Consider the following 27,979-nt stretch of genomic DNA (forward strand, 5'->3'; position numbering starts at 1 on the left):
TACTAAAACTACAAAAATTAGCCAGGCGTGGTAGGCGCCTGTAGTCCCAGCTACTCGGGAAGTTGAGGCAGGAGAATGGCGTGAACCCGGGAGGCAGAGCTTGCAGTGAGCCGAGATCATGCCACTGCACTCCAGCCTGGGTAACAGAGCGAGACTCCGTCTCAAAAAAAAAACAAAAAAAAGAACCCAGGGCCTGGGACGCTTTGGGTCAACCCCCAAGAAAACCTTCCCTGTTCTCCAGGGTGAGCTAATCTCTGGTTCCTGAGCCTCAAATCTCTGAAGGGCAGAGTGGGGCATAGGTTTCAACTCAGCTGTGATTCTCCCCGAACGGTGCCAGGGCAGTGCTAGGTTGGGTAAGCTCTGGGTGGCAGTCTTTGGCTTAACACAAGAAATTGCCAGAGGCTGGCTCAGGGGGAAATGAGCTGCCCGGCCCTGGAAGTTTCTATGAAAGGACTGAACATAGAGGCTGGTGGCCCCCATTAGGGAAGGGGTGGAGGAGAGAGTTGTGTGAGACCAACCTTTCAGTTGCTGGTTCACTAGGTTCCAAGCGAAAGGGAAGATGACTCAGCGGAGGGAATCAGGGAAGGCTGTGTAGGAGTCAGCATTTAAGCTGGACTTTGAGAGAGTGCGGCAGTTCCAGTGTTGAAAGGGACTTCAGAGACCCTCCCTCCAGCAGGACACACCATCCATCAGCAATTCACATGAGGCTCCGGGAGCTGAAGTCAGTTGCCCATGGTCACATAACAAGTTGTGCTTTTAAAAATTCAGAGAGTCCCCCAGGCAGTGCCCATCCAGGAGCCAGCGGGTGCAGCCAGCTTGGTAATTCAGGTCCAGTTGTTAATTAGTAACTGGAAGGCCCTGAAGCCAGCTTCCAGCAGGCAGGGCTGGGAGGTTGAACTTGAGCCGGTTTGGGAGCCAGGAGCGAGTGGGTGACAGGTCGTTCCTGATTGGGAAGGTTGCTCGACAAGTCAGGATTGTGCCTCCAGTCAGAAGGACCATGAAGAGAGAGAAGAGGGCAGAGCCGTGCAAGGGGCTGCTCCCCAGGACCTGAGCTGGAACCTGGAGTTTTCAGGTGAGAGGCTCACCCGTGAGCAGGATACCTGCCTGCTGGCCTATTGGTCTCCAAATTGACTAACATCTTTCCTAGTACTTGTTGACTCTCTTTCCTTCCTTTCTTCCTTCCCAACTTCTTTCCCTTCTCCCTCCTTCCTTTCCTTCCTTCCCCCCCAACTATCTGCTTTCTCAGCTGTCTAATTTTCTTTCTCCTTAACTAACCAACTTACATCCTCACTTCCTTCCCACTAACTTCATTTTTTCCTTTTCTAGCTTTCTATTGTCTTCCTGAAATTCCAGGTCATGGGCTCTGCAGTCAGATGGCCTGGGTTCAAATCCTGGTTATGTCATTTATTAACTGTCTTGATCATGTCACTTCCCTCTCCTTGCCTCAGTTTTCTCCTTCTTAAAACAGGGACGATGATAGTTCCTAACCCATGGGGTTGTTGGAACAAAATAAGATAAAGTTGGCACTTGAACTGGGCAGGTGTGTAAATGAACAAGTTACAGTGAAGACAGGGACAGCAGCAGGAGAGGGCGCATGGGGTCGGCGGGTCATCTGGCTTCCAGGAAAGGCAATGAGAACAGATGAAAAGGTGAGCTGGAAAGACCAGGTTTGTTGGGGAATGTTCCAAGGAGAGAGAACTGTGTGACACTGTCACACCCCCACACCCCATTTGACAGGACCAGGGAGCTGTAAGCATGTCCATGTAACAATGGGACAGAGGAGGCAAATCTGGGCTGTGGCAAGTTAGGAAAGGGACAGGCTTGAGGACTCATGGAGGGGCCTGAGTGGGAGTTCGCAGAGTCTGAAGAGTTAGGAGAACATATTGATGTCCAGCTTCTGGCCAGAAAATTAGAACACCGTGGTGCAAGAGAGAAGAAAGCCTTAGGAACTGAGGGCTGCTTTAAGCATAGGGGTCACGGTCAAGGTGATGGGGGAGGGTGTGATGGGCCATGGGCATGCCAGGTTCCCACCCAGAACTTAGTACTTGAATATTAACTCAACAGCAATATCTTGAGAAGCTTTACACAATAGTACAAAGATAAAAGTTAAAATAACCAGCCAGGCGCGGTGGCTCACACCTGTAATCCTAACACTTTGGGAGGCCGAGGCGGGCGGATCACCTGAGGTCAGGAGTTCGAGACCAGCCTGACCAACATGGTGAAACCTCCTCTCAACTAAAAATAGAAAAATTAGTTGGGTGTCGTGCACATGCCTGTAATCCCAGTTACTCGGGAGGCTGAGACAGAGAATCGCTTGAACCCAGGAGGCGGAAGTTGCAGTGAGCAGAGATTGCGCCACTGCACTCCAGCCTGGGCAACAGAGTGAGACTCCATCTTAAAAAAAAAAAGTTAAAATAACCTAACCTAAGAACCCGCCGTTACCTTGGTTCGTGACCTTCCAGTCTTTTTTTGGCAGCTGTACTCACAAATGTGTGCGTGCATACCTGTCTTTTGTTTTTCTTTTATAAAATTGGCACCCCTACAACACCTGCTATTTTGAAACTTGGTTTTTTGCTTGATACTGTATCATGTATATGTTCCTGTTTTGGTTTACATAGGTTTTATATAGTTTTTGGTTGTGTAATTTTCCACTTTATATATGTACCAACATTTATCAGTTCATTTATCGATTCATTAGCCAAATATGTACTGGGCACCTACTATATTCCAGGCCCTGTGCTCAGTGCTGAGGATACAATAGTTGAACAGGAAGTATTTGCCCTCCTGGAGCTGATGTTCTAGTTGGAGATAGAAAATAAAAACTAATAGTTACAGGATAAGGTATCAGTGCTACAAAGTAAAATATAAAGTAGACAAAGTGTATAGGGAATGAGCAGAACTGGTATCAGAGTGACTAACCATCCTGGTTGGCCCAGGACTATAGCGGTTTTAGTCCCAGACAAACCAGGTCAGTCCCAGACAAACCAGGATGACCTGTCACTCGTGATCAGTACAATCCTCTCCAAGAGGTGACTTTTAAGCCGAAACCTCTATGACATTAGTGGAAAACAGCCATGCAGATGCCTGGGGGAAGAGTGTTGTAGGCAGAGGGAAAGCTACGTGCAAGGGGCTGGAGGCCAGAGAGTAGCGTGTTTCAGGGACAGCAAGAGAAAGCAGAGAGGCTGAGGGCAGTCAGGAAGCAGAGGAGTGGAAGCCGAGGAGGAGATGGAGACAGCAGCCAGGTCCTATGGATCTCATAAACCATGGTAGAGGCTTTGGATTTTATTTATTTATTTATTTATTTATTTATTTATTTATTTATTTAGACAGAGTCTTGCTCTGTCACCAGGCTGGAGTGCAGTGGCACAATCTCAGCTCACTGCAACCTCTGCCTCTGGGTTCAAGCGATTCTCCTGCCTCAGCCTCCCGAGTAGCTGGGACTAGAGGCACGTGTCACCACGCCCAGCTAATTTTTGTATCTTTAGTAGAAACGGGGTTTCACCATGTTGGCCAGGCTGGTCTTGATCTCTTGACATGAGCCACCACGCCCAGCTGAGGCTTTGGATTTTTATTCTAGGTGTGATGAGAAAGCGCTGGAGTTTTTGAGCAACTAAGGCACATGATCTGATTTACATTTTAAGACTCATTGTGGCTTTTCATGGAGAAAGATTGTAGTGGGTAAGCGGAGAAGCAGGGAGTCAGTGGAGAAGCTATTGCAATAATCCATGCAAGTGACGATGGGGGCTCAGGCAGGGCGGTTTCAGCAATGATGGTGAGCAGCAGTGGTTTCTGGATATATTGTGAATGGAATTTCATGGTGGAGTGGAAGTGGAGTGAGGGTGCAGCCTTTCCAGAATGAACTCAAAGTTGCTGGCTTGAACTTTTGAGTAGGCGGTAGTGCCATTATTGAGGCTGAAGACTGAGGGAGGAACAGACTGGGGCAGAGTGGAAGGAATATGAGTCAAGACCTTTGTTTCGGACATGTTAAGTTTGAGATACCAGCCAGGCACGGTGGCTCATACCTGTAATCCCAGCACTTTGGGAGGCCAAGGCAGGAGAATCGCTTAAGCTCATGAGTTCAAGACCAGCCTGGGCAACATGGTGAAACCCTGTCTCTACAAAAAGTACAAAAAAAATTAACCAAGCCTGGTAGTGTGTGTCTATAGTCCCAGCTACTTGGGAGGCTGAGGTGGGAGGATGGCTTGAGCCGGGGAGGTAAAGATTGCAGAGAGCCTAGATCACTCCACTGCACTCTAACCTGGGCTGCAGAGCTAAACCATGTCTCAAAAAAAATAAAAAATAAAAAATAAAAAAAGATTGAGATGCTTTGGCTGGACGTGGTGGCTCACACCTGTAATCCCAGCACTTTGGGAGGCAGGGGCAGGTGGATCACATGAGGTCAGGAGTTCAAGACCAGTCTGGCCAACATGGTGAAACCCAGTCTCTACTAAAAATACAAAAATTAGCCAGGCACGGTGGCAGGCGCTGTAATCCCAGCTACTGGGGAGGCTGAGACAGGAGAATCGCTTGAACCAGAAAGCATAGGCTGCAGTGAGCCGAGATTGTGCCATTGCACTCCAGCCTGGGTGACAGAGTGAGACTCTTTCTTACAAAAAAAAAAAAAAAGATTGAGATGCCTCTAGACATCTAACTAGTGAATTGTCAAGGAAGCAGTTAAATATGTAAGTACAGAGTTCAGGAAAGAATCAGAACTAGGCTGGGTGTGGTGGCTCACACCTGTAATCCCAGCACTTTGGGAGGCCGAGGCAGGCACATCACTTGAGGTCAGGAGTTCGAGACCAGCCTGGCCAACATGGTGAAACCCCATCTCTACTTAAAAAAAATACAAAAATTAGCCGGGTATGGTGGCGGGGCCTGTAGTCCCAGATACTTGGGAGGCTGAGGTGGGAGTACCACTTGAACCTGGGAGGCAGAGTTTGCAATGAGTTGAGATACTGCCACTGCACTCTAGCCTGGGTGACAGATCAAGACTCTGTCTCAAAAAAAAAAAAAGAAAAGAAAAGAAAGAAAGAGAATTAGAACGAGAGAGAGAGATTTGGGAACTGACAAGTATAGTTGGTTAAACCGTTAAAATGGTAGCGATCAACTAAAGAACAAGTATGTGTAGACAGAGGCCCAAAGACTAAGCCATGGGATAGGCCTATGTTTAAGGATAAAAAAAGGAGGAAAATCCAGCACGAGAGATGGAGGAAGAGCAGTCAGTGAGCTAGAAGGAAAACCAAGAGTTCCTGAAGCCAAATGGGGAACGTGAGCACACCAAATTCTTCAGAGAAGTTGAGTAAGATGAGGATGAGGAACTCATCACTGGCTTTGGCACATAGAGGTCACTGGTCCACAGTTTCATTGAAGTGTTGGGATGAGAGCCTGTTTGGAATGGGCTCAAAAGAGAACAGGAAGAGGAGTGGAGACAAGGAGTCCAGACCACCCTTCGGTGGAGTTTAGCTGAAAAGGAGTACAAAGAAATGGGACAGTATCTGGACACGGTGTATGGTCAAGAGAGGGAGCTCTTGCAGCCAGCAAGTGTTCTGAAGTGCCCTGTGGTGGGACATTTAAGTTACTATTAGCACAATTATTTTGCTGTTATAAATAGTGCTGCTGAATGAAGGCCACATCAGGATCTTGTTTTTAAAAAGAAATGTCCTTGTTCTGGGTATGTGTTTTGTCAACACGACATCCTGCTCATCATGAACTGGTTCCACATTTCTATTTTGTTCAAGATGGAAGGCTTTGATACTGTGCACTCAGGTTTTCTCTGGTCAACACTTCCAGATCCTCTGCATTTCAGAGCCCACAGAGAACCCCTGAGGCCACTGGGCTCAGTTCTGTCCGTGACCAACTTTCTGGGTCCTAGCCCCATGTGTCCCTCCCCTGTAGTATACTGTAGCCACACAAAAAGTTCGAGAAGGGCGGGGGCTGTGGGCCCATCAACTCCTTTATTCCCCAGAACACCTGCCCACCCCTCGGGTCCTTGGGAGAGGAAGGGACCCTGTGAGTACCTAATGACTGCCCCAGGAAGCAAGGCCTTCCTGAGCCAGGGGGCTCTCTGGGACCGTTTCTTACACAGCAGGACAGCTGTGGGCCAACCAGGCCTGCCCTGAGGACTGGGCCAGAGCCCTTGAGGGGACCGCAGGGAAAGGCCCAAAGGACCAAGTGCTCAGCAAAGACCAAGGCAGCCTGGACTGAGCTAGACACCCAGGCTCCAGGTTCCTTCCTCTGAAACATCTGCAGGTTTTTGGGAGGCGAAGGGGTCTCAGCTGCCATGGCTGACCTCTGTGGGACCTCTTCTTCAGCTCCAGATGGTCTCCACAGGGTTCATATACACAGGCTCCCTACACGCACGCATGCACGCGCATACACACACACACACCCCCCCCAGAGTAAATTTACTGATATACACCAATATGAACACAGACACACAATGACTTACCTATACACACATATTAATAGATGCCCAGACTGCTCTGAACACACACCTTCAGAGATCCACACAGACTCACACTCACCCACATATACACACTGACACAGCACATTCACATACAAAGATACACACTGACAGGCTGGGCGCGGTGGCTCAAGCCTGTAATCCCAGCACTTTGGGAGGCCGAGATGGGCGGATCACGAGGTCAGGAGATCGAGACCATCCTGGCGAACACAGTGAAACCCCGTCTCTACTAAGAAATACAAAAAATAGCCGGGCGAGATGGCGGGCGCCTGTAGTCCCAGCTACTCGGGAGGCTGAGGCCGGAGAATGGCGTGAACCTGGGAGGCGGAGCTTGCAGTGAGCTGAGATCCGGCCACTGCACTCCAGCCTGGGCTACAGAGCGAGACTCCGTCTCAAAAAAAAAAAAAAAAAAAAAAAAAAAGATACACACTGACATGTACTACACAGAGACACGCTGAAACACATCCATATACACACCACACACACTGAGAGGTACAGTGATACACACAGTCACAGATGCACAGACATACGCTGATGTAATTGTACAACTGTGGTCACACTGACACATACATGCAATCATCTGCGCAGACTCATACAAACGGACACAAATACCTGAAATACAGAGCCACAGACAGACACACATGGAAGCACGGAATGCACAGAACACTCACACAGTACATACCATGCCGCACACACCCCGACCCACACAGTCTAACAAGCCCCAGGGGTCTCCAGGGCACCCCTGGGGCTACTGCCCACCCCTCCAGCATCCCCGCCAGGGTAAGATGGTGTCCCCCAGGGAACAGAAGTCTCCAGTCCCATCTTAAGCTCTGCTGGATCCCTCGTGACATCAACCAGCCCCCTCGCGGCTGCCGGGAGCTGTGAGCTCTGTGCTGGGGCCAGGCCGGCACCGGGCACAGACACTTAGGCCCTTGTTGGGAGAACAGAGAGAGGCTCTCTTGTCCACTGCCTGTCTTCGGTTCCAACTGCTGGTTCTCCTAGAGGCCTCTCCTCAGACTCGCAGGTATGTGGGACCAGGGAGGCCAGGTCCTGGCAGAAGGGCCATTGGGGTCAGCCCAAGAGAGGGTGTGGCAGTGTTGTGGGCTGTTTGCAGGAGCACACACGTCTGGCATTGGCTAGGGGCAGGCTGCACTTCCTTAGCAGTTCTGCGGCTTGCTCTTAGGGCTTGGCAGGGCTGGGCCTCTCAGGGCAGCCCTGAGAGGGGCTGATGGGGGATCTTCTCAATTCCCCTTCACTTTCTCTATTCCCAAGAAGGCCATGAGGTTGGTGCCTCCAGGACCTGCCTTGTAAAGATAGGAAATCTCTACTCAGAGAGCTGGGCTGCAGCCCAGGCCCCACAGTGGGCCGAGACTAAGGTCTTGAGATGCACAGCAGCTGGGCTCTCAGGTGAGCTCTCTGCTCTCAGCCTTTGCCAAGCAAGGATGAGGCTGTGGGACCCCAAGCGATCTGTGGCGGGGCCTGGGCACCCTGGCCTCCTCTCCCCTGCAGGGTGGAACAAGAAAGACACTATTCCTGGCCACACAGATCAGCTGGTCACACCTTCTGTTTTTTGGCCCCGAATAGATACTGGCCAGTCTTGGGTGTCTCTGCGGCCCCAGCCCAGGGCTTCCACGGCAGTTGCCTTTCCTGAGGCATTGGGCAGAATTCCCTGTGGTGAGGAGATGGTAGCACAGAGCCCAGCTGGGAATGCGCACAGTAATTCTGGGTTGCCATTGTTCCTCCGTGGGAGTCCGGAGAGCCCAGCCTGTGCCTTCACAAGGCTGTGTGGACTTAGGAAGGTCCTTTTTTAGGCACCAGGCCTTTCACCTGTGAAATGGGGGAAGGGTTCAGACTTTATGCCCTGAAAAGGTCCTTCCAGCCCTGGCCATCTGGGACTTCTGGGGCTACCCTGGCTCACAGGGTTCTTGCTGCCCTGGGTATCCCCAATTCTTGAAAAGAATCAGCCTGGGAGGGGCCACACTCTGACTATCCCCCTTTATCCCTTCTGAGATGTTTGTTAGAAAGTCTGGGTCCGGGGAATATCATTGTTTGTTCCATCCATGCAGGGGTTGCTTGCCTCTGGGGTAGGAAACCCTCAGGCGGAGGCAGGTGCACAGGTAGGGGAGGATGGAGAGGGCAGTGGTGCCTGAAGCCCTGGATGGGTGGAGCTGGCCCCACAACACCAGCTCTCTCATGCCTGCTCCTCCCTGTCCCCCCAGAGCTGCCTGATCATTGCTACAGAATGAACTCTAACCCAGCTGGGACCACCAGTCCACAGGTGAGTGGTTCTTGGTCCCCCACTCATCATCAGGGCGCTCACTTCCTCCTGAGGCTAAGGAAATCTGTGGAGACACCCACTAGCCCCATGGGCTGTCCCAGACAATGTCAGGGGCTCAGAGGATCACTGCGAGCACATAGAAATGAGCCACTTGCAAGGTGAATAGAGGAGAGGTTTGAAATAGGGCTTCACGATGGACTGGAAAAATCATGGGATTTGTCATGAAGACACCTGGCTTCTATCCCAATCTGGTTGCCTGTGAGACCCTGGGCAACTCCTCTCTGGGCCTCAGTTTCCTCACCTATTCAGTTAGCACAACAGCCAGCTGCCTCCCAAGGCTGTTTTGAGAAGTGGGTAAGACGGTGGATAAGTGGATTGGTGGGTGGGTAGAAGGAGGGAGGGAGGCAAGGAGGCGGGCAGGTGGGCAGGCAAAAAAAGAAAAAGGCAGGCGGGCCTAGTAGAGTTGTTGGAGAAGGGATCAGGGCCTGGGCTAGGAGAAAGGGAGGTAGCCAGGGAGCAGGGATCTGCTGATCGTAATCACTTCTTTCTTTAGCCCTCCAAGGCCAATGGGAACATCAACCTGGGGCCTTCAGCCAACCCAAAGTGAGTTCTGGTCCCTCAAGCACCGTTCCTACTTGACTCCCCTCATACCTGGCTCCCCTTGCCTTGGGAATAAAATTCAAATTATCTGGTCTAATATTCAATACTCTCTGCCATCTGGGCCCAGGACCTTTCCCCAGCTTTGTCTCCCACGAATTCCCCAGCAGCCTCTGCCCATGCTGAACCCTCTTCTGGCAATGCCCCCGAAATGTCTGCATTGTTAGCAACTCCCCACACTTCAGGCCCTACTCAGGGGCTTTGGGTACCAGAACCCTGCCTTCTATGCAGGCCTTCTGTGCAGTGTGTCTGGTTTTATCTCCACTCTGCCTATTGTTTAACTTGAATTTGAGTTCCCCTGGGGCCAGGGTGAATCTTACAAGCCCTCTCTCGGCTGGGAGAACATGGCATTCTTCGGGGGTGAGGAGGCATGGCTGCTGGAAGGCTCTCTGTATTTCCCCACTCTAAAGTCAAAAAGAAGCCCAGGTTTGTTCTCAGGCACCAGCTGTCCAGACCTGCAAATGCTGATGCATGGTTTTCCGTCTTCCCCCAGTGCCCGGCCCACGGACTTCGACTTCCTCAAAGTCATCGGCAAAGGGAACTATGGGAAGGTGAGTGACTTGGTGAGGCTGGGAAGCCTGGGTCTTCCCTTCTGCAGCCTATTTCAGCCCCTGCTGCCAGTTGTATGTGTGAAGAGAGAGCTCTCGTACCTGCAGACAAAAGCAGTGGCAGGCGGGAGGCCTCGTACTGCTGTTGGGAAGTCCAAAGTCACCTACAGGGCCTCAAATTCGTGTTTCTGCTCAGGTCCTGCTGGCCAAGCGCAAGTCTGATGGGACGTTCTATGCAGTGAAGGTGCTGCAGAAAAAGTCCATCTTAAAGAAGAAAGAGGTACCAGGGCTCGGGCACAGGCATTTCTTCTTCTGCTTCTCAAACCCCAGCCTAGGGTGGCTTTCAAAGATGGGTCCCACCTCTGACAGGTCCATGGGGCTGGGTGCAGAGGTGGTCACAACAAAGGGTAGAGGGCAGATGGTATGCAGGATGCTGGTCCTTCTCAAAGAAAGCAGGCCGAGCCACCTCACCACAGGCTTTCAGGAAAACCAGCCTGGCTTTGCCTTCCCCTGGGAAACGCAGGCTCCACGACGGCCAAGTCTTCTGCCCGCTCCCAGTGCCAGGCTCCCCATCTGTACAATGTGGAGCCTCACTTTCTTCTCTCTGAAGGCCTTCATGCCATCAGGCCATGTGACTGGAGTGCAGTAGTGCAATCACAGCTCACTGCAGCCTCAAACTCCTGGGCTCAAGCAATCCTCCCGCCTCAGCCTCCCAAAGTGCTGGGATTAGAGGCATGAGCTACATGCGCAGCACATCATGGACTTCTTTTTGTGTTGCTGAGACAGAGTCTTGTTCTGTCATCCAGGCTGGAGCGCAATGGCATGATCTCAGCTCACTGCAACCTCCACCTCCTGGGTTCAAGTGATCTCGTGCCTCAGCCTCCTGAGTAGCTGAGATTAAAGGCACCTGCCACTACTCCTGGCTAATTTTTGTATTTTTAGTAGAGATGGAGTTTTGCCAAGTTGGTCAGGCTCCTGGCCTCAAGAGATCCACTGGCCTCAGCCTCCCAAAGTGCTGGGATTACAGGCATGAGCTACCACACTCAGCCCCATCGTGGATTTCTTGATGCCTCAGCTGACCTAAGTTCCTTTAACACCTGACTCCATTAGTAGGCCAGAGCAGGCCCAGAGGGAGGATTGCATAGAAGATCAGGGGACTCAGAGAAAAGAGTGATTAATGTTAACAAGGTCTCCGTAGGGAGTGGGAATGGGAGGTTTTCCTGAGGAAGGCAGCGGTGCAGCTGGCCTTGATGGTGGGATTCTGATGGTCTGAAAAGAGGGTGCGACATCCAAGAAGAGGAAATATCACGAGCAAATGTGTGACCGTGGATAGTGCGTGGCTTCTTTCCCTTAGGAACTCATTTATGTGAGGCATCACACATGCTTTGCTTTTCACTCCAGGGGCAAGAAGCTCTGATCCAGGGGCTAGAGCTGTGCCCACATGGACTAGCTTAGGATGAGGCTGACCACCCTGAGCCCTGAATACTAAGCAAGGAACTTGGGCCTGGCTCTGAGGGCAATAGGGAGCCATTGTGGGTGTTTGAGCAGAGGCATGAGAAAGTCCTGAGTAGGATGACTCCCACCCACAAGCTTGTATGGGCTGTGCCGGGATAAAAGGGGTGGTTGTGGGCTGTGACATGGACCCCTCTCTTTGTGACTCCACAGCAGAGTCACATCATGGCAGAGCGCAGTGTACTTCTGAAGAATGTGCGGCACCCCTTCCTCGTGGGCCTGCGCTACTCCTTCCAGACACCTGAGAAGCTCTACTTCGTGCTCGACTATGTCAACGGGGGAGAGGTGGGTGGGCCCACAGGGAGGCTTCCCTGGGCGGGCTGTTGGCTGGGAGCTGTCTATCCCACATGCCCACTGCATGCCAAGTTCTGGAATGATCTCACCTCACCTTACAATAGACCCATTTTGTAGCTGAAGAAACTGAGGTTCAGGGAGGTAATCATTTGCTCAAGGCCACCCAGCCCATACCTGATAGAGTCAGGACTTGAATTCACGTCTGTTAGACTGCCCACCATAATGCTTTCTTGCCTTCCTCATTCAGAGGTGCCCATGGACACACTTTGATAGACCCAGGAAAGGTCAATGCTAAGAGGAGCTCGTGGTCAAGGTTTCTAGTGCTCCCATTTTGCCCCATAGGGCACAGGATGGGATTGACTCGTCACTCTGGTAAACAGAGACCTGAGGCCACCTGGTGACCCAGAAGCACAGCTGGGACAAGCGGGGCTCCCTCCTGGGCTTCACTCTGTCTCTCTGGTCAAGATGGCAAAATGGGCCGGGCGCAGTGGCTCACGCCTGCAATCCCAGCACTTTGGGAGGCCGAGACGGGCGGATCACGAGGTCAGGAGATCGAGACCATCCTGGCTAACACGGTGAAACCCCGTCTCTACTAAAAAATACAAAAACTAGCTGGGCAAGGTGGCAGGTGCCTGTAGTCCCAGCTACTCAGGAGGCTGAGGCAGGAGAATGGCGTGAACCCAGGAGGTGGAGCTTGCAGTGAGCTGAGATCCGGCCACTGCACTCCAGCCTGGGCGACAGAGCGGGACTCCGTCTCAAAAAAAAAAGATGGCAAAATGTAGTGGGGCTCTACTCAGTGACCCCAGATTTAACCTGAGTGACCTCATGCCTTTCAGAATGATGCCAAGGGGGGGTTTTTGTCCTGCAGCCCTAAGTGAAGGGCTTTTCATGCCAGCAAAATAGTCCAAAAACATTGGCCCATGGGTGGATCTAACCTGGGCTCAGTCTGACAGCCATATCATCTCATCGCCTGGATTGATGGAAAAGCGTATCTTTGAACCACGCAGGTTCAAATGCCAGCTCTGCCCATTATAAGCTACATGACATTGGGCAAGTCACCTAACCACTCTGACCCTTCCTAGCTTCCTCTTACATGAAACTAGCATGACATTTGTACCTTGAAGGTTGTCATGAGGATTAAATAAGAGATGTGGAAAGGCCTGACTTGGAGCCTGGAACACAGGAGATGCTTAAGCAATGCTAACTCATCTCTTCTTCTGCTGACTCTTTGGACACCCAGGACTGCTGTGTGGGGCAAGGGTCGGCATGAACTCTTTTGGTAGGAAGATGCTGCAGGTCAGAGAGGGAGTGAGCTGGGCAGCCACACAGGGCAGGGAGCAGGTGCGCCCTAGCCCTACAGTAGCCACCCAGTAACTCCTCTCACACTCCTCCTCCCCTCCAGCTCTTCTTCCACCTGCAGCGGGAGCGCCGGTTCCTGGAGCCCCGGGCCAGGTTCTACGCTGCCGAGGTGGCCAGCGCCATTGGCTACCTGCACTCCCTCAACATCATTTACAGGTGAGGCCTGCCTGTGGCTCAGAGCCAGGACCAGGTCCTTCTTGCTCCAACAGCTAGGGGTTGTGTGGACCCTAAAACCTGATGAAATCCTGGTGGAGTTGGTCCTTTGTTTTGGGTGGGGTTGGAGTCTCCTCCTCTGAGGTCCAAGTGCCCAGATTTCCTGGGCTCTCCCTCTGCGTCTCTGGGATCCTCCATGAATAGTTCTCCTGCCAGGACCACCCTGCCACCAGGTCTCCAACTCTCCTCACTAAACGACTGAGACACCTCAAGGCTCTTTTCTCTTATTTTCTGCAGGGACCTGAAACCAGAGAACATTCTCTTGGACTGCCAGGTTGGTGTGTGTGTGTGTGTGCGCACATGTGTGTGTGTGTGCGTATGTGCACGTGTGCATGTGGACATGGTTGCACAGGTACACTATCTGACCATGAGTCTGTGTGCATGGATGTGCATGCATTGTGCATGCATGCATATAGGTAGAGGAGGCATTTGAGAATAAGCGTGTGTGTGCGCCCATGCACAGGTACACACATGCATATGTGCACATGAGACTGTACAGGTATATATGTGCATGCATGTATACAAGGGGTAGGGGTGGAGCCAGGTAGGGCTGGTGGAGTTTGTCTTAGACTGGGCTCCATGGAAACAGACTCTGAGATGGAGAGGAGGCAGAAGCTTTGTTGGGGAACATTCTCAAGAGATAACACTTTTAAAGGGGTGAAAAAGCAGGATTGGGCAAATGAAGAAGCTCACCTGCGTTGTGGTTGCCAGTGGAGCCTCAGCTGATCTTGCAGGGGTGGGGAGGGCCTAAGCCAAGATGGCTCTCTAGGATTGTCCCAAAGTGAGGCAAAGAGGATGGGCCTTTGTGCCCCTGGACATGGATTGCTCCTAAGGAGCGGGCATAACTTTGGGTGCGGGCAATGTTCTAGCAGCAGGGGGATGGGGATAGGCATGGTTCTTCTGTACGCTGGTTTCAGGGATCCGGGCAGAACCCCACAGTATCTACTCACTCTACTTTCCTGCCCAGCTGCCACAAAGTGTGGTTGCTTTCTGAGTCCCCAGCCTCTGTCTAGGGGGTTTCTGTCCACAAGGGCATCCTGAAGCTGCCACTGTTGTAGGGGTGGGTCTGAGTTTGTGATAAGCTGTGGGCAGAGAGTGGAACACATGTGCCCACCTGGCCCCCTGTGATGTTGCCGGCATCCAGTCCAGGACCCCTGGGTTGGTGTGGAGCCTCTAGTCTGTGCCTGGGCATCAGATCCCACAGCTGCTGCCCTGGGGTGTGACATCTGGACTTTGGGGTTAGGCCTGGCCATACCCTTGGCCACCCTCATACCACCCTCCAGCCCATGCCCTCCCTCATTCTCAGGGACACGTGGTGCTGACGGATTTTGGCCTCTGCAAGGAAGGTGTAGAGCCTGAAGAGACCACATCCACGTTCTGTGGTACCCCCGAGGTAAGCGTAAACATCCCAGGAGAGTGGAGGTCATGAGTGGGTAAGGCCACAGCTCCTGATTACAGCCAACAAGTTACAGCAAAGGGGGCTCACTCCTTTGACCCAAGCACTTCTCCTGAGTTGGCTGTACACTGAACCTTGGTTTCCTCATCTGTGTAATGGAGGCACCAGCTCTAGGACTGCTGAGACCCAGCCAGCTAGCCACTAGTGAAGCTCTACCGCAGTGCTATCCAGTAGAAATAGAAATAGAAACGCAGGCCAGGCGCGGTGGCTCACGCCTGTAATCCCAGCACTTTGGGAGGCTGAGGTGGGCGGATCACCTGAGGTCAGGAGTTCGACACCAGCCTGGCCAACATGGCGAAACACTGTCTCTACTAAAAACACAAAAATTAGCCAGGCGTGGTGACAGGCGCCTGTAATTCCAGCTATTTGGGAGGCTGAGGCAGGAGAGTTGCTTGAACCTGGGAGGCAGAGGTTGCAGTGAGCCGAGATCGCGCCGTTGCACTCCAGCCTGGGGGACAAGAGCAAGACTTTGTCTCAAAAACGAACAAACAAACAAAAAAACCTTTCTTTGAACTCCCGCCAATATTAGACCTTGGACCTTGGGCCTGAAGGGGTCCCCAGTGGCTAGACAGATGTCAGGGTGAGGGTTGGAGGGCCGAGGCTACAGACTGGGAGGCTCCTCCCCACCTGGCATGAGACAAGACCTCAGCTGCTCTCTTTTTCTCCATATGCTTGAAAAGTTGGGTCTTGGATCTAATGGCCTCCTCACTTTGGTTCTAGGGTAGCTGATGGTCAGATGACCTCTCTGAGCAGGAGCCATTGTCTGTGTTTGTGTATGGCGGGTGGTGTTTGCTGGATAAAGCCAGCCCCCCAAAGCCTGGCAGTCCAGCCATCCCTTCCTTGAACGTTGCTAGGGACAGGAGCAAAGGATATGGAACCCCAGCTCATGTAGGAGACATGTGGCCCCAACACATCACCTAACCATGACTCAGCCACTTCCACAGTGTTGGGGGGCACAGGCAAGAGTAGCCATGGTTGCTCCCATTGTTCGAGGGCCAGCACATATGTTAGCATCTTAGAACAGCGTCTAGGAGGGATTTGGCATCTTCATTTTTTCAATGAGAAAACCAGGTTCTGAGAGGTTAAATGCCCTGGCTGAGACCATACACCAACCGGGGCTCAGGTCTGTGTGACTCTGCCCTTCCTAGACCCACACAGTCTCTCAGAGCAGCTTTTCCTGTTGCTGAGAACTTGCCCCTGACTCAGTGGTAGAGACACTAGGCTAAGAAATCAGTAAGCCTCTTTTTTTTGTTCCCAGGTTCTCTTCCTCAGGCAAGACATACAGGCATGGTGTGCATTTATTTATCAATAGCTCAGGGGTCACCCCCTCCTTCCTGACCCTCTCGTCTGACCCTAGGGTTTCCAGCAGAAGGATATACCACATTTTCTTTTACTTACACTCACATTCGTCTCCACACTGCCCTGTGAGCGTACTCCCAGGGCCTTCCAGTCCCAGGACACGATAGCCCGCTGAATGCCTTTGCATAAATAGAAAAAGGCATCCCCTCTGGGCAGACTAATTAGAAAAAGCACCCCTTGAAACAAAAATAAAGTTGACAGATAATACCTCTGAAATAGTGTTGTGGCTTGGTGAGTGGATCACAGCCATGACTGCAGCCCCCTTTACCCTTTTGGCTGATGCTTTTGTGTGGTACACACCATGTAAATTGCACAAAGCAGCCCTGGCTGACCTCTTCTACGTCCCCAACCCGTGGCAAAGGGCCCTGCAGAAAGCAGGCCTTTGGTGAATGACTGATGAATGAACACATGCACAGCCACAGAGCACACGCACAGCAAGGTCAGCTCTTGGTCATCTTCCTCCAAGTGCCTTATTTGCAGATGCGGCAACTGAGGCTTAACAACTTATTTCATTCAGATAAGTGTGTTTCCTTCTGACAGTACTTGGCACCTGAAGTGCTTCGGAAAGAGCCTTATGATCGGGCGGTAGACTGGTGGTGCTTGGGGGCAGTCCTCTACGAGATGCTGCACGGCCTGGTAAGTCGGGGGTAGCCATCTACGAGGGCCATCTGGCTAGCGATGGGTCTATCTCTCATGTGGTCTACACAAGCTCTGCCCAGGAAAATGAGCAAGCCATCTCTTCATTCCAGACTAAAAAAGATAACGCCAAAGCAGATATGCGAATTATTTTTTTTTCCCAATAATGTTAGTTTAGGCCAGGAGCGGTGGCTCACACCCATAATCCCAGCACTTTGGGAGGCTGAGGCAGGTGGATCACCTGAGGTCAGGAGTTTAAGACCAGCCTGGTTAACACGCTGAAACCCCATCTCTACTAAAAATACAAAAATTAGCTGGGCATGGTGGCGAGCACCTATAATCCCAGTTACTCGGGAGGCTGAGGCAGAAGAATCACTTGAACTTGGGAGGCAGAGGCTGCAGTGAACCGAGATCGCACCACCGCACATCCAGTCTGGGTGACAGAGGGAGACTCTGTCTCAAAAAAAAAAAAGTTAGTTTAGCACTTTATTGTTTACAACACACTGTCTCACCTTGGGTGCCTCAAAATAGCCTTTGGAGACTGACAGAAGGAAATGGAATTATTCATATTTTGCTGATAGGGAAATGGAGACCAAGAGAGATCACAGTCCTGATAGGTTGTGGAACCACCCCTGGCCCCAGTCCTAGGCTGCCTGCTTAGGTAGAGGCATGTGTAGATTTGCCCTAGGTCCTGCTTTGCTTTGGGGGTGGTTTCACCAACATAGCTTGGTTCCTAGGAAGGAACAGACTCTGGATTAAGGGGAAGGAACAGCTGGAAGAGGCTTGGGAGGAAGAATAGTAAGAAAGAGAAGGGGACCCTGGATATGGTTTGGGGCCTGGCTCTCTTCCTAACTGCAGCATAATTGCTCTGAGTCTTGTTTTCTTATCTGAAAAATTACAGCTCTCTTGGAGGATAGTTATGAGACTGGGGTAAAATGATGAAGGTGAAAGTGCAAATGTTGCCAAATGCAAAGTTGGTGAGCAAGCTAGATGAAAAGAGATGGGCCTCACACTGGCCTTCCTAGCAACTCTCTCCATCGTGCCGGAAACCTGGAGTCCTGTCTCTTTCCAGTCTGCCATGCGAGCCATTGCACAAGACGGGGGTTATGCTGAGTCCTCCCAGCCGCCCACCTTGCTCCAAGTCTCCCGGAGCCTGTGTTCACTTTTGCATGGGTGATCCTCCAGTTGCTCTCCCTCTCTCCCCAGCCGCCCTTCTACAGCCAAGACGTGTCCCAGATGTATGAGAACATTCTGCACCAGCCGCTACAGATCCCTGGGGGCCGGACGGTGGCCGCCTGTGACCTCCTGCAAAGCCTTCTCCACAAGGACCAGAGGCAGCGGCTGGGCTCCAAAGCAGACTTTGTAGGTGACCTACCAGTGGAGCACTGGCCCCCAAGGGGCTCGCAGCTTCCTGCAGAGGCAGCTCAGAAGCACATTAACATGCATCCCGCTGCCCTCTAAAACCAGACACTGCTCACTTGTTCATTTGGAAATTCACTACTGCTACTAACTGACTGCTTTCTCTAGTCTAGTTCTCTTAGTCAATCAATATTTACTAAGCACCAACTATGTGCCAGGTATTGAGCTAAGTGTTAGGGATTCAATAGACTGGGTCTCTGCCCTTATTAAGTTTGGGGTGGGGGCCGGGTGCAGCGTTCATGCCTGTAATCCCAGCACTTTGGGAGACCAGAGCAGGTGAATCACCTGAAGTCAGAAGTTTGAGACCAGCCTGGCCAACATGTTATAAACCCCACCTCTACTAAACATACCAAAAATTATCTGGGCGTGGTGGTGGGCACCTGTAATCTTGGCTACTTGGGAGGCTAAGGCAGGAGAATCACTTGAACGTAGGAGGCGGAGGTTGCAGTGAACTGAGATCATGCCATTGCACTCCAGCCGGGGCAACAAGCAGAAATCCATCTCAAAAACAAAAACAAAAAGTCTGGGGTTGGGGGTAGGCAAAAAACCCAAACATTATATACAATTTTCACAAGATATGACAAATGTCAGGAAGAAAATGAACAATGAGCTGAGATAAACAATAATGGGAGGGGAGCAAATTAATACTGGCATTGTCAGGGAGTTCTCTCTGAGGGGGTGACAATTATGCTGAGGCTTGAAGGATGAGAAAGAGGCAGCCATGAAGACAGCTGGGCAAAGGCTCCCCAGACACAGGGCACAGCATGTGCAGAAGTCCTGCTATGGGAACAAGGAGGAGAGTGGCAAGTTTTAGGGTGTTTTGAGCAGAGGTGTGGCATGACCTGATTTAAGTTTATAGAAGATTCCTCTGGCTTCTTTGTGGAGAGTGGACTGCATTTGCTTTTTTTTTTTTTGAGACGGAGTCTCGCTCTGTTGCCACGCTGGAGTGCAGTGGTGCAATCTCAGTTCACTGCAACCTCCACCTCCCGAGTTCAAGAGATTCTCCTGCCTCAGCCTCCAGAGTAGCTGGGACTACAGGCACATACCACCACGCCCAGCTCATTTTTGTATTTTTAGTAGAGATGGGGTTTTACCATGTTGGCCAGATAGTCTCGATCTTTTGACCTCATGATCTGCCCGCCTCGGCCTCCCAAAGTGCTGGGATTACAGGTGTGAGCCACCATGCCTGGCCTTTTTTTTTTTTTGAGACTGAGTCTGGCTCTGTCGCCCAGGCTGGAGTGCAGTGGCGTGATCTCGACTCACTGCAACTTCCACCTCCCAGGTTCAAGCAATTCTAACGCCTCAGCCTACTGAGTAGCTGGGACTACAGGCACCCGCCACCATGCCTGGCTAATTTTTGTATTTTTTTTAGTAGAGACGAGGTTTCACCATGTTGGCTAGGCTGGTCTCGAACACCTGACCTCAAGTGATCTGCCCGCCTCAGCCTTCCAAAGTGCTGGGATTACAGGCATGAGCCACTGCGCCCAGCCAGCACTTGCTTTTTACAAATATCTGAGCACTTTTTCCTTGCCAGACCCCAGGCTGGGCAAATGGGATATAGGGATAAATGATTCATAGTCCATTCTTAGCAAATTCATTATATTCATTCATTAAAGTGGCACTTTAAAAATAATCCTACTTTTAAAATTCAACACAAGATAATTTGGATTTACAAAAAGAAGTCCACAATACTTTTCTCACCAGGAGTTTGCTTTCTTTTCTAACACAGTGGTTAAGATGAATGGACTAGGCCAGGTGCAGTGGCTCACACCTGTAATCCCACCACTTTGGGAGGCCAAGACGGGCGGATCACCTGAGGTCAGGAGTTCGAGACCAGCCTGGCCAACATGGTGAAACCCGGTCTCTACTAAAAGTACAAAAATTAGCCGGGCATGGTGGTGGGCGCCTGTAATCCCAGCTACTCAGGAGGCTGAGACACGAGAATTGCTTGAACCTGGGGGTGGGTGGAGGTTGCAGTGAGCTGAGATGGGTGCCACTGCACTCCAGCCTCGGCAACAGAGTGAGACTCTATCTCAAAAAAAAAAAAAAAAAAAAAAAAGAATGGACTATGAGACAGACTACTTGGGTTCAGATTCCTCCTTCACCACTTACTGGTTACAGGACCTCGGATGTGTTGCTTAATTTCTCTCTGTGAGCCGCAGTTTCCCCATTGTAACACCTAACATAGCTGTTTTGAAGATCAAATTGATTAGTATTAATGTATGCAAAGTGCTCTCAGCAGTGTCTGGCGCACAGTAAGTGCTTTTTAAGTGTTTGTACCAAAAGCTTTACATTTCAGTTACTGTAAATTATAACAACATTTAGGGCATCTGCTGCCTACTCCTGGCCAGCTTAAAGAACAGGGGTTTCCATGAAGATAAGTCTCCTGTTCCAAGCAAAAATTTGCATCTTAAAAAAAAAAAGTATGACTCTTAAAATAAGTTATACAGGCCGGGCGCGGTGGCTCAAGCCTGTAATCCCAGCACTTTGGGAGGCCGAGACGGGCGGATCACGAGATCAGGAGATCGAGACCATCCTGGCTAACACGGTGAAACCCCATCTCTCCTAAAAAAATACAAAAAAACTAGCCGGGCGAGGTGGCGGGCGCCTGTAGTCCCAGCTACTCGGGAGGCTGAGGCAGGAGAATGGCGTGAACCCGGGAGGCGGAGCTTGCAGTGAGCTGAGATCCGGCCACGGCACTCCAGCCTGGGCGATAGAGCGAGACTCCGTCTCATAAAAAAAAATAAGTTATACATTCACATAGATCAAAATTCAAAGGGTACAAAAGAGTATCCAGAAAAAGTCCTTCCAGCCACCTAGTTCCTCAATTCAGAGGCAACCAGTGTTACCAATTTCTCGGGTATTCTTTTGGAGGCTTTATTTATTTTTATTTTGAGACAGAGTCTTGCTCTGTCGCCCAGACTGGAGTGCAGTGGCATGATCTCGGCTCACTGCAACCTCTGCCTCCTGGGTTCAAGCGATTCTCCTGCCTCAGCCTCCCAGGTAGCTAGGATTATAGGCACACACCACTACGCCTGGCTAATTTTTCTATTTTTGTAGAGACGGGGTTTCACCATGTTGGCCAGGTTGGTCATGAACTCCTGACCTCAGGTGATCCACCCGCCTTGGCCTCCCAAAGTGCTGGGACTACAGGCATGAGCCACCGCACCCAGCCTCTTATGGAGATATTTTGGATCTGAGTTGTTAACCAGCCCACTGGGGTTCCTGATATAGGGAGGTGGAGAATGATTATTTGAGAAACACAGACAGAAGATGTGATGGAAAGAAGTTGGTGCCAATGTTGATTTTGATTAGGAAAGGTGGTGAATCATGACCAGGGCTGAGTCCTAAAATCTGGTTGTCTGGGAATCCGAAGGTCTTCTTGGGGGCTTTATTTTTCAAGCCTTCCATAGTGAGTTGATTTAGTCTATTTCTCTTGTTTGCATACTGGAAAACTCAAGATGTACTGAAGCAGAGTGAGGGGAGGGGTCCCCAAGCTCCCGCTGGTACTTCCCCACCCCTAGAGCAGATTCTGCTGTCTTATTCACTGACACCCCCAAAGCCTAGCAAGGGGTCGGTGCCCAGAGAAGATGCTCAGTAAATAGTTTTGGAATAAACAGATGCTGTAGTGGGGAGAAGGGTTTGGATTCTGGATGATGGGAGAGGGTTGGCTACAAAACTCTCTTGTCCCAGGAAACCGGCCAGAACTGCAAGTTAATTTCCAGTTGACAGCCAGTTGCTGGTGGAGCTCTGGAGGATGTGGGAGTGAGGTGAGAACACCCATGGGGAGGGCTACTTCTAACTAGCACCTTTTTTCTGCACTTCCTGCAGCTGGAGATTAAGAACCATGTATTCTTCAGCCCTATAAACTGGGATGACCTGTACCACAAGAGGCTAACTCCACCCTTCAACCCAAATGTGGTAAGAGGTCACAGCATTCTAGATTCTGGATTTCCGGGGCTGGAGGAGCTTGCTATGTGTACCAACTCTCCTTATCCAGATGGAAAAACTGGGGGTCCAAGAAGCTCAGGCATTTGTCCTAGGCTACACAGTCAGTTAGAGGTAGAACTGGTCCCGACCACAGGTGCAGCTCTTGGATAAAGAGCCATGTTGCTGCTCCTTTACCTTTAGCACCAATAAATACCTCTGATTTCAGAGCCTTTTACAGTTTGTGTGTCACGTAGCACACCCACATAGGGCCAAGCCCTTTAGAAATATTTTATCTTTTTCTATTTATAGACTTTTTCCTGATAATAAAAATGACATATATTCTTACAAAAAGTATGTAAAACACTGGCCAGGCGCGGTGGCTCACGACTGTAATCTCAGCACTTTGGGTGGTTGAGGTGGGCAGATCACTTAAGGGCAGGTCACTGAGGTCAGCCCGGCCATTTTTAGGTTCTTGATTCATACCACCTTTTCACTGTGTGGAAGGAAGAACTAACCAGTGTAGCCAACATGGTGAAACCCCATCTCTACTAGAAATACAAAAATTAGCCAGAAGTGGTGGTGCACACCTGTAATCCCAGCTACTCGGGAGGTTGAGGTGGGAGAATAGCTTGAACCCGGGAGGCAGGGGTCACAGTGAGCCAAGATCATGCCATTGCACTCCAGCCTAGGCAACAGAGGGAGACTTTGTCTCAAAAAAAAAAGAGGAATGTATGTAAAACAGAAAAGTTTAAAGTAGCGGTGGGGAAATGCTTATTATCTCACTACTTAAGGGAAACCACTGGCATATTTCCTTCCAGTCACTTTTCTATGTGTTTTTTTGTTTTGTTTTGTTTTTTCTTGAGATGGAGTCTCACTCTGTTGCCCAGGCTGGAGTGCAGTGGCGCCACCTCAGATCACTGCAAGCTCTGCCTCCCGGGTTCATGCCATTCTCCTGCCACAGCCTCCCAAGTAGCTGGGACTACAGGTACCCACCACCATGTCCGGCTAATTTTGTTTTTGTATTTTTAGTAGAGATGGGTTTTCACCGTGTTAGCCAGGATGGTCTCAATCTCCTGACCTCGTGATCCGCCCACCTCAGCCTCCCAAAGTGCTGGGACTACAGGCGTGAACCACCGTGCCCAGCCTGGGTTTTTCTTTTTCTAACCTAATTAGGTCCTACTTTATAATATCTATATGTGTATGTGTGTGTATCTATTCATTTATATATCTTCCTCCTTTTTTGGCTAAAAACTATGTTGTTATAATTTCCTCATGTCATAAAAAATTTATAAGTACAATTTTTAGTGGCTGCATAATATTTCAATCCTATGTTGGTAACATAATTTACTCACCCATGTTCCTAATGGCAATCTTCTGGTTGTTACTATGTTTTTTCTTTATAATGATGTCCTGATGAACAGCTTTAAGTATATGTCTTTGTCCAGAATTCTGGTTATTTCCTTAAGATGGATGCCAGATGGGGGTTCCCAATGCTCACATTTTCAGATTCTCTCTCTTTTTTTTTTTCTCCTTGAGACAGAGTCTTGCTCTGTTGCCCAGGTTGGAGTGCAGTGGCATGATCTCAGGTTCAAGCAATTCTCATGTCTCAGCCTCCCGAGTAGCTGTGATTATAGGCATGTGCCACCACGCCTGGCTAATTTTTGTATTTTTAGTAGAAACGGGGTTTCACCATATCGGCCAGGCTGGTCTGGAACTTCTGGGCCCAAGTGATCCACCTGCATTGGCCTCCCAAAGTGCCGGGATTACAGGCGTGAGCCACCACACCCGGCCATTTTTAGGCCTTTTCACTGTGTGGAAGGGAGAACCATCTACTGCCTACCAGCGGCACCTGCTGGAGAGTTCTCATCTTACTTGCACTCTGAAGCATGTGTTGTTACTGTTTTTTACTTTGCAAATTTGGTAAGTAAAAAACAGCATCTCTTAATTGTTTTAATTTATATTTCTCTGTCTTATAGTAAAGATGGTTAGTTTTTTAAATTTATTTATTTTTTGAGATAGGGTCTCACTCTGTCACCCAGGCTGGTGTGCAGTGGCATGATCTCTGCCTATTGCAACCTCCACCTCCTGGGCTCAAGCCATCCTCCTATCTCAACCTCCCGAGTAGTTGGGAGGTGGGTGCCACTACCCCTAGCTAATTTGTATTTTTTGTACATATGAGGGTTTTCTATGTAGCCCAGGCTGATCTTGAACTCCTGGGCTCAACTGATCCACCCCCTCAACTTCCCAAAGTGATGGAATAACAGGTGTGAGCCACCACACCTGGCCAGTTTTTATTTTCATTTTCATTTTTATTTTATTTTATTGAGATGGAGTCTCACTTTGTTGCCCAGGCTGGAGTGCAGTGGCGCAATCTCGGTTTATGGCAACCTCTGTCTCCTTGGTTCAAGCAGTTCTCCTGCCTCAGCTTCCTGAGTGACTGGGACTACAGGCATGTGCCACCACACCTGGCTAATTTTTGTATTTTTAGTAGAGATGGTGTTTTGCCACGTTGGCCAGGCTGGTCTTGAACTCCTGACCTCAAGTGATCTGACCACCATAGCCTCCCAAAGTGCTGGGATTACAGGCATGAGCCACCGTGCCTGGCTTTTATTTTTTATATTTTTGAGATGGAGTCTTGCTCTGTTGCCCAGGCTGAAGTGCAGTGGCACGATCTCAGCTCACTGCAACCTCTAGCTCTGCAAGTTCAAGCAATTCTCGTGCCCCAGCCTTCCGAGTACCTGGGACTACAGGCGTTTAGCACCACGCTTGGCTAATTTTTTTGTTGTTGTATTTTCAGTAGAAACAGAGTTTCACCATGTTGGCCAGGCTGGTCTCGAACTCCTGACCTCAAGTGATCCTCCCGCCTTGGCCTCCCAAAGTGCTGGTTTTGCAATGTTAATTGGTAGTAGCAGTGTGAATGAAAGGAGCCCTATTGGAGGTGGGCATTTGAGGCTGTGTGGTCTACCTGTAAAGCGTGGTGCCAAGCCCCTTCCATCGAAACAGCCTGCATACGAAACACTGCCAATGTTAATTCACCATTTACATTTCTCCTTTCGTGAATTACCTATTCATGAACTTGTCTTTGGGCACTGGATCAGATAGGATACACTCAGGCCAGGCACCAGAAAAGCTTCTTTTCCTTGGAATTTTAAAAAGACAGTAAAGACAATGTAAACTGATACCCTGGAGAGAGAATCATACATGGAATGCCAGGCACAGATGCATGGACTTTAGAATGAGACACTCCAAAGCTGGATTCCTGGTTTTGCCACCTACCATTTGTGAGGTCTTCAGTAAGTTTCTTTAGTATCATTTTCTTCTAGGGTCACACAACTAATAAGGGCCAGGATACATATTCTGATCTTGGAACTCTGAGTGCTGGGCTGGGACTACCTTGTCTTGTAGCCTTATTGAGAAGCTGGAAACTGATCTGTTTGGCTCCATAGCCCAACTTGCACACTAAAGAAGATTTGCAAGTCCTTCCCCTTCCTCGGCTGCTTACTTTATAAAACTGAGGCCTCCTCCTCGGAGAGACTGTATTGGTTAGCTCTTGGTGCATAACAAGCAACTCCAGAGCTAGGTGGTTTAAAACAACAATCTTTTGGCCAGGCATGGTAGCTCATATCTGTAACCCCAGCACTTTGTGAGGCCGAGCCATTACCATTGCTTGAGGCCAGGAGTTCAAGACCAGCCTGGGTAACATGGCGAGACCCCATCTTTATAGAAAAATAGAAAATTAGCCAGGTGTGGTGCTGCATGCCTGTAGTCCCAGCAGGAGGCTGAGGTGGGATGTCGAAGCTGTAGTGAGCTGTGATCATGCCAGTGCACTCCAGCCTGGGTGACACGGCAAAAAAGACCTTGTCTCTTAAAAAAAAATTATTTTGTTCGGATTCTATGTGTTTTTTTTTTTCAGTCTGAGCCAGGCCAGCTGGTCTCTGTGGAGCTCTCTCACGTCTGTGGTCAGCTAGCGGGACAGTTGGCAGTTGTTGATCTAGAATTGCCTCACTCCCATGCCTGAGAGTTGGCAGGCAGCCAGGGCAACTGAGTTCTTCACGAAGCCTCTCATGCTCCAGCAGGCTAGTCTGGGGCTGTTCACATGGTGGCCTCAGGGTTAGAAGTACAGCAAGAGAGCAACTTCTGATGTACATTTTTCAAGCCTCTGCTTGTGTCATATTTGGTAATGTCCCATTGGCCTAACGAAGTCATGTGGCTAACTTACATTAAAGGAATGGAGAAATAGACTCCACCTCTAGATGGGAAATGGAGAATTTGTGATCATTTTTGTAATCTCCCTCACAGGTCTTCCTCCAAAATAGCTAAAGCAGCCCCAATCTCCACCATACTATCCTATTTTATCTTCTTCACAGGACCTGTCACCATCCTAAGTTATCTATTTGTACACATGCTTATTATCAATCCTCCTACCCCCTACACAGTGTAAGCTCCATGAATACAGGGGCTCACTTTGCCTTGTTCTCCTGTGTTCCCAGCGCCATGAACAGTACCTGGTAGGCATTCAGTAAGTATATATTGATTAACTAACTCGTCTAAGGATTGGTGTAGAGGCAGAATACCAGGAGGTGAGAGGATAAAATGATCACTGTAAATGCACAGGAAAGTGACAGTCAAGTATGGATGACTAGGAAGCATGGGGCACTCACAGAGGCCTGACATCCCTGAGGATTTGGGCTCCTTTGGCAGCTCTGACCCCGGTGTTTTCTTCTCATCGTTGGCTTTCATTGACAGGCAGGACCTGCTGACTTGAAGCATTTTGACCCAGAGTTCACCCAGGAAGCTGTGTCCAAGTCCATTGGCTGTACCCCTGACACTGTGGCCAGCAGCTCTGGGGCCTCAAGTGCATTTCTGGGATTTTCTTACGCGCCAGAGGATGATGACATCCTGGATTGCTAGAAGAGAAGCACCTGTGAAACTACTGAGGCCGGCTGGTATTAGTAAGGAATTACCTTCAGCTGCTAGGAAGAGCGACTCAAAGTAACAATGGCTTAAATGAGAAGCAGTTTTATTTTTTCCACCACATAAAAGAAAAATAATGTTACGGAGTCCAGGGCTGGCAGGACAGGTCATCAGCTACTCAGAGGCTGTATTTCTGCCCTGCCAACCTTGACAAATGGCTTCCAATGTTAGGTTTGCTACAAGATGGTTACTGGAGCTCTAGCTGCCAATTTTGTGTTTGGGGAAAGGAAAACAGAGGAAAGGGGGAGAAGAGCAAAGGGTGCTTTTAAAGAGCTTTCCCTCTGCTTCCATCTCACTAACCACCCACCCCTACCTGGAATGGAGGCTGGGAGATGTGGCTTATTTGCTGGGTACGTGACTATCCCTTATAACAAAGGGGTTCTGACACTAAGGGAGAAGGGGAGAATGTTGGGTAGGCAGCCAGCACGCTTTACCAGAGGGCCTCCTGGTGTTTGGATTTTGATCTCAATGTGTAAAATGACAGAGATGTAACAAGCTTATCGGGTATCAATATCTCTAATTGTTCTATGTTGATGATATCTGTCTTTGTTGCGGGTAATATTGGACATTTGTTATTGAGTCTGGGTGCCTGGTATCTGAACCCCTTCTTGTCTCCAGGGAATCCCCTGTTTTATGAGACTTAATGGGGGGCAATAACTACCTCCACTTAGGTTCCAGCAATTCTCCTGCCTCAGCCTCCTGGCTGGGATTACAGGCATGCACCACCACGCCTGGCTAATTTTGTATTTTTAGCTGAAAATGCTAGACACCGACTTTCCCAGCCTCCCCTTAGCCAGGGCCAGGCATGGGGACCAGGGATGCACCCATGCCACACTTGGACTCAGGAAAGGAATCAGGAGTGCTCTTTTGTGTGGTAACTG

At 50.0% G+C, this 27,979-nt stretch overlaps 1 protein-coding gene across 5 annotated transcripts; it reads left to right on the plus strand.

Moving 5' to 3' along the window:
- The first annotated feature begins 819 nt into the window (after positions 1-819).
- On the plus strand, positions 820-27,677 carry SGK2 (serum/glucocorticoid regulated kinase 2). 5 transcript variants are annotated; one of them, XM_003904726.5, is made up of 13 exons: positions 820-1,072; positions 8,683-8,741; positions 9,295-9,344; positions 9,892-9,949; positions 10,143-10,226; positions 11,612-11,743; positions 13,155-13,267; positions 13,562-13,598; positions 14,631-14,717; positions 16,680-16,775; positions 17,982-18,137; positions 22,026-22,115; positions 26,871-27,673. In XM_003904726.5, exons 2-13 carry the CDS (start codon positions 8,706-8,708, stop codon positions 27,033-27,035), a joined length of 1,104 nt encoding a protein of 367 aa, XP_003904775.1. In that variant the 5' UTR covers positions 820-1,072; positions 8,683-8,705; the 3' UTR covers positions 27,036-27,673. The 5 variants fall into 5 exon arrangements, with proteins under 5 accessions (XP_003904775.1, XP_009214362.1, XP_017800286.1 ...); XM_009216098.4 differs by having other exon boundaries at positions 11,615-11,743; XM_017944797.3 differs by lacking the exon at positions 820-1,072 and adding an exon at positions 6,868-7,487 and having other exon boundaries at positions 11,615-11,743; positions 26,871-27,677.
- Positions 27,678-27,979: the final 302 nt, after the last annotated feature.

The sequence above is a fragment of the Papio anubis genome, chromosome 16 (assembly GCF_008728515.1).
Source record: "Papio anubis isolate 15944 chromosome 16, Panubis1.0, whole genome shotgun sequence".
NCBI lineage: Eukaryota > Metazoa > Chordata > Mammalia > Primates > Cercopithecidae > Papio > Papio anubis.